This window comes from Hypomesus transpacificus, chromosome 22 (genome assembly GCF_021917145.1).
Source record: "Hypomesus transpacificus isolate Combined female chromosome 22, fHypTra1, whole genome shotgun sequence".
Lineage (NCBI taxonomy): Eukaryota > Metazoa > Chordata > Actinopteri > Osmeriformes > Osmeridae > Hypomesus > Hypomesus transpacificus.
In genome coordinates this window covers 13,182,875-13,188,527 of record NC_061081.1, presented here as the reverse complement: position 1 = coordinate 13,188,527, position 5,653 = coordinate 13,182,875, and the positions used below count along the sequence as shown (strand labels likewise).

Sequence of the window (5,653 nt, the reverse complement as noted above, 5' to 3'; positions counted from 1 at the left end):
CTCTAATAAAAACGGCAAGATTCAGATAAAGAATGTACATGCTGTGCCTTAATGTTACTGCCATGCACGTTTTTCTATCCCTTATTTAAAATAATGCATGAGAAAAACAGACATACATCTGATGAATCATTTCCTAAATCAACAAACCTAGTACCAGCTATTATATAATTACATTGAAGGAGTACTATACCTTTAAACTTTGATAATGAGTGGATTTAGTCATTTACAACTAGGAAATACTTGACACTGTCTCAATAACTCATTCATTCAAGGAATCCAGATTGAGATGAGTAAACTTACTTCAAGCAAACATGTCTTTTCCCCTAATGGACAGGGAGTTGCAGGGCGTTGCGATGCTAGTTTTGCTGTGTCCTCAAATTATTATTAGGACAATCAGCCACAACCCAAAGCCCTAATCCCCCGTGCAGACACACCTGTAGAGGAGAGTATAAAACACCAGGACTCACCAGACTCAGACATCCAGCCAAAAGGAGCAAAGCATCTCCAAGGAGACCAGACCAAGAAAACTTCCCATCCAGACCCAGAGCCAGATTGAACCTCCAGACCCTGAAGATGGAGATCAGCACCTCTTTGTCTCTCCTAATGCTGCTGCTGTTGGGACTCTCCCAAGCCCATCCCATCCATGAACATGGAGAACACACCAATGAAGATCTACATATGTCCCCCGGCGGCATTCTGGCCACAAACAACCAATCCAGTGAGCTTCTTCTGGAGGGAGACCTGATCGCACCAAAAAACAGAAATGCCATGAGGTGCTATCAAGGGGACTCATGCAAGTGGAAGAAATCCTCAAATGGTCAGGTGGTGATAGCCTACACAATCGGCCCTGAGTACTCTGCCAGTGAAAGGCAGATGATTGAGACCGCCCTGAGATCATTTACTCCAGTTTCCTGCATTCGCTTTGTGCCCCGTACAGGGGAGAGCGAGTACATCAGCGTTTTGAGCCAGGACGGCTGCTTTTCCTCTCTTGGGAAACAGCAGGGTCCACAGGTGCTCTCCATCAACAAACGCGGTTGTATGGAAAAAAAAATCATTCAACATGAGACCCTTCATGCCCTGGGCTTCCAGCACGAGCACACCAGGAGTGACCGTGACCAGTACGTTTCGATCAACTTTGCCAACATTGATCCAGGCATGAAGTATAACTTTGCCAAATCAGACACCAACAATCTTGGCACTACCTATGACTACGCCTCAGTCATGCAGTATCCAAGACGAGCTTTTGCCATCAACCCTAACGTTGATGTAATTGTACCTATACCCAATCCTAACGTTGATATCGGCCGGGCAACCACATTCTCAAGAATTGATATCGAGAGGATCAATAAACTATATCAGTGCTAAGACGAAGACAAAGTCAGAGAACAAGAGAATGATGAAAATACTTTGAAGCAGAGGCACACCAGTGTTTTCAAAGTCTTCATCACTTTCATGGGTTTTGATTTGTGGTTGAAGGTTACCTTCAAATTATTACAGAATTAAATTAGTATAAATAAAACGTACATCAGAAAAGCTAACATGTTTCAATGTCTGTTCATTGCCGCTTTAACTTGCATACACCCACTTCAATCCACTATGCATGCATCACTTCCGCATATTGCATAAGCCAAGGCAACAACTTCCGGTAGCTAGCAGTGTGTTAGTTCTCAAACACAATGCCTTTTTGTAGAGGAGTTTGGGTTGCCTTTCCAAAATGACAATCAACGATGGACATAATGTTACTGCCCTCAAGCATGAGGGAAAAGGGCTTACAATTTTACTTTTCGAGCTACAGGTACAATTACAATTGTAACGTTTAGCTATCTAACTCACACAGTAAAAGTAGCTAGCTAGACTAGCTCTAGCTATCTAGGATTTTAGCTTTAACGTTAGCTAGGCTAGCTATAGCTAACAATCTTTTGCTACATTATAATGTACTCAATTATCAGTGAATTTGCTCGCTAATCGTTAATGTTAACTCACATGAATAATTGGTCTGTTATAATTGTTCTGCAGATAATGTAATGTAGCATGTCTTTCTCAGTTTCTAACAACAAATTATCTGGAAACGGGAAGGTTTCTCCGTGAAGGAGACCTGTTATCGGTCGATGAAAAAAAGTTACAATCCGCACAATCTGAGTGTAAGTGTAGTTAATTACAACTCTGTACATGTACATATAACGTGTCCTTGACTCCTTTGTTTTTAAAGTATGTCTATCTAAAAGAAAGAGTTGATATTTTTTTTGTAGACTGCTACATTCTACAGCACTTGTAATGTAAAAAGGCTAATGGTTTGACAGCGTTCATCAGAACGACTCTTACTACGGCACCTCTTATTTAATTCAGCATTTACTAAGTTTATGACCTGTTGGCAGGGGCAATTTTAGGATCAGACCTTGAGGGGTGTTCAGCCCCCAATGAGAATGTGACATGAATACAGTGACTTGCAAAAGTGCTCAACCCCCTTGCTAATGACAGGCATGCAAACAGGTCAGGGGTAAAAAAATAAATTTAAAAAAGTGAGAAGGATACGGCAAATCCCCGACCCTCTAGGATCTTTATTACATTTTAAAGTTAAATGCATGAATCTGGTGCACTTTGAAAGCAGAATTAAGAGGCTAGATCTATGTAGAATCTGTGCTCTTGTAAACAAAGTCATGTTCTTTTAACCGTAAAGATTTTTTTTGTATAGCATACATCATAAAAACAAAAAAAAACAAACAAGATTACCTGTATTGAACTACTTTAAAAAGCAAACGTCAAAAGCATCACTTACTGTAAAGCTGACAAACATCCAATAAACATAATTTTTTATATTGCATTAAAATTGTTTGTACTAGATGATGTAAGATGGGTCTGTAAACCTCTCCCCAATCAGCCTATGATTGGCTGTGTGGTTTAGGCATTAGGAGTGGCGATTGATTCCAGAGCCAATTGTACATTTGGGAAGCACAGGTAAAATGATGTGTTGGCCACTTCCCGCCACGACCCCCCCCCCCCCCCCCCCCCCCCCCCCCCCCCCCCCATTTAGGTTTCAAAAAGGTGAGTCTCACCTAAAGGTGAGGAGTTTGCATGCCTGTAATAAATCCTTAATTTCACTAGATAACAATGAATGCATGTATGTATTATTATGCAAAATATTGAATGAATGAAAAAACTAAGAATTGTCCCCTTTTTTAGGAGCCCCCCTGAAAAGGGTCTAAAATCGCCACTGCCTGTTGGCCTATAAATCACCTGTCTTGCCCATTCTGATACTCTGTTTGAACTTCAGAAGATTGTCTTGACCATGTCTACATGTTTAGATGCATTGAGTTGCTGCCATGTAAATGGCTGATTAGATATTTGTATAACAAGCAGTTGAACTGGTGCACCTAATGAGGTGTTTTATTCAAACAGTAAAACTAAAGTTTTTCAAAGCATGCTTTATCTTCTAAACCAAAAGTCATTGTGTTTATAACAGTATTCAGCTTTTTCTTAATAGTATACCCGTTACTTATTGACCATATGTCCAAACATCTCAAAGAGTAAGGAATGATTAATATTAGTCCTGGACCAGGAATTAATTGAAGTCCTGTTTTTTTTTTACACTCTCCTCTACAAGTGTGTCGGCACAACGGATTAGGGCTTTGGGTTGTGGCTGATCTACATAAGCATCTTGAGTACACTATCAACATTGCTTGCACTCCCTGCCCATGAAGGGAAAAGGCCATTGCAATATCAGGTCCAGAGGGTCCTGACTGCATTATATGGTCAAATTGAGCCTACCAATGTCTTTTTCTGAAAAGTATAAAATCAGAAAATAAGGTTTTTGGTGCTTGTTCTCTAATAAAAACGGGAAGATTCAGATAAAGAATGAACAATGGTACATGCTGTGCCTTAATGTTACTGCCATGCACGTTTTTCTATCCCTTATTTAAAATAATGCATGAGAAAAACAGACATACATCTGATGAATCATTTCCTAAATCAACAAACCTAGTACCAGCTATTATATTATTACATTGAAGGAGTACTATACCTTTAAACTTTGATAATGAGTGGATTTAGTCATTTACAACTAGGAAATACTTGACACTGTCTCAATAACTCATTCATTCAAGGAATCCAGATTGAGATGAGTAAACTTACTTCAAGCAAACATGTCTTTTCCCCTAATGGACAGGGAGTTGCAGGGCGTTGCGATGCTAGTTTTGCTGTGTCCTCAAATGATTATTAGGACAATCAGCCACAACCCAAAGCCCTAATCCCCCGTGCAGACACACCTTTACAGGAGAGTATAAAACACCAGGACTCACCAGACTCAGACATCCAGCCAAAAGGAGCAAAGCATCTCCAAGGAGACCAGACCAAGAAAACTTCCCATCCAGACCCAGAGCCAGATTGAACCTCCAGACCCTGAAGATGGAGATCAGCACCTCTTTGTCTCTCCTAATGCTGCTGCTGTTGGGACTCTCCCAAGCCCATCCCATCCATGAACATGGAGAACACACCAATGAAGATCTACATATGTCCCCCGGCGGCATTCTGGCCACAAACAACCAATCCAGTGAGCTTCTTCTGGAGGGAGACCTGATCGCACCAAAAAACAGAAATGCCATGAGGTGCTATCAAGGGGACTCATGCAAGTGGAAGAAATCCTCAAATGGTCAGGTGGTGATAGCCTACACAATCGGCCCTGAGTACTCTGCCAGTGAAAGGCAGATGATTGAGACCGCCCTGAGATCATTTACTCCAGTTTCCTGCATTCGCTTTGTGCCCCGTACAGGGGAGAGCGAGTACATCAGCGTTTTGAGCCAGGACGGCTGCTTTTCCTCTCTTGGGAAACAGCAGGGTCCACAGGTGCTCTCCATCAACAAACGCGGTTGTATGGAAAAAAAAATCATTCAACATGAGACCCTTCATGCCCTGGGCTTCCAGCACGAGCACACCAGGAGTGACCGTGACCAGTACGTTTCGATCAACTTTGCCAACATTGATCCAGGCATGAAGTATAACTTTGCCAAATCAGACACCAACAATCTTGGCACTACCTATGACTACGCCTCAGTCATGCAGTATCCAAGACGAGCTTTTGCCATCAACCCTAACGTTGATGTAATTGTACCTATACCCAATCCTAACGTTGATATCGGCCGGGCAACCACATTCTCAAGAATTGATATCGAGAGGATCAATAAACTATATCAGTGCTAAGACGAAGACAAAGTCAGAGAACAAGAGAATGATGAAAATACTTTGAAGCAGAGGCACACCAGTGTTTTCAAAGTCTTCATCACTTTCATGGGTTTTGATTTGTGGTTGAAGGTTACCTTCAAATTATTACAGAATTAAATTAGTATAAATAAAACGTACATCAGAAAAGCTAACATGTTTCAATGTCTGTTCATTGCCGCTTTAACTTGCATACACCCACTTCAATCCACTATGCATGCATCACTTCCGCATATTGCATAAGCCAAGGCAACAACTTCCGGTAGCTAGCAGTGTGTTAGTTCTCAAACACAATGCCTTTTTGTAGAGGAGTTTGGGTTGCCTTTCCAAAATGACAATCAACGATGGACATAATGTTACTGCCCTCAAGCATGAGGGAAAAGGGCTTACAATTTTACTTTTCGAGCTACAGGTACAATTACAATTGTAACGTTTAGCTATC

The 5,653-nt window shown here is 41.3% G+C and overlaps 2 protein-coding genes across 2 annotated transcripts; both read left to right on the top strand.

The window, feature by feature from the left end:
- Nucleotides 1-462: 462 nt before the first annotated feature.
- On the top strand, nt 463-1,486 carry LOC124483827 (high choriolytic enzyme 1-like). Its single transcript, XM_047044365.1, has one exon. The coding sequence runs from the start codon at nt 574-576 to the stop codon at nt 1,363-1,365; it is 792 nt and encodes a 263-aa protein (XP_046900321.1). The 5' UTR covers nt 463-573; the 3' UTR covers nt 1,366-1,486.
- Nucleotides 1,487-4,247: 2,761 nt separating this feature from the next.
- Nucleotides 4,248-5,314, top strand: LOC124483826 (high choriolytic enzyme 1-like). The gene has a single exon (XM_047044364.1). It carries the CDS (start codon nt 4,402-4,404, stop codon nt 5,191-5,193), a length of 792 nt encoding a protein of 263 aa, XP_046900320.1. The 5' UTR covers nt 4,248-4,401; the 3' UTR covers nt 5,194-5,314.
- The last annotated feature ends 339 nt before the right edge of the window (nt 5,315-5,653 follow it).

Excerpts from the sequence above, each read along its gene's own strand:
- LOC124483827 (XM_047044365.1), top strand. The coding sequence starts at position 574 with ATGGAGATCAGCACCTCTTTGTCTCTCCTAATGCTGCTGCTGTTGGGA.
- LOC124483826 (XM_047044364.1), top strand. The coding sequence starts at position 4,402 with ATGGAGATCAGCACCTCTTTGTCTCTCCTAATGCTGCTGCTGTTGGGA.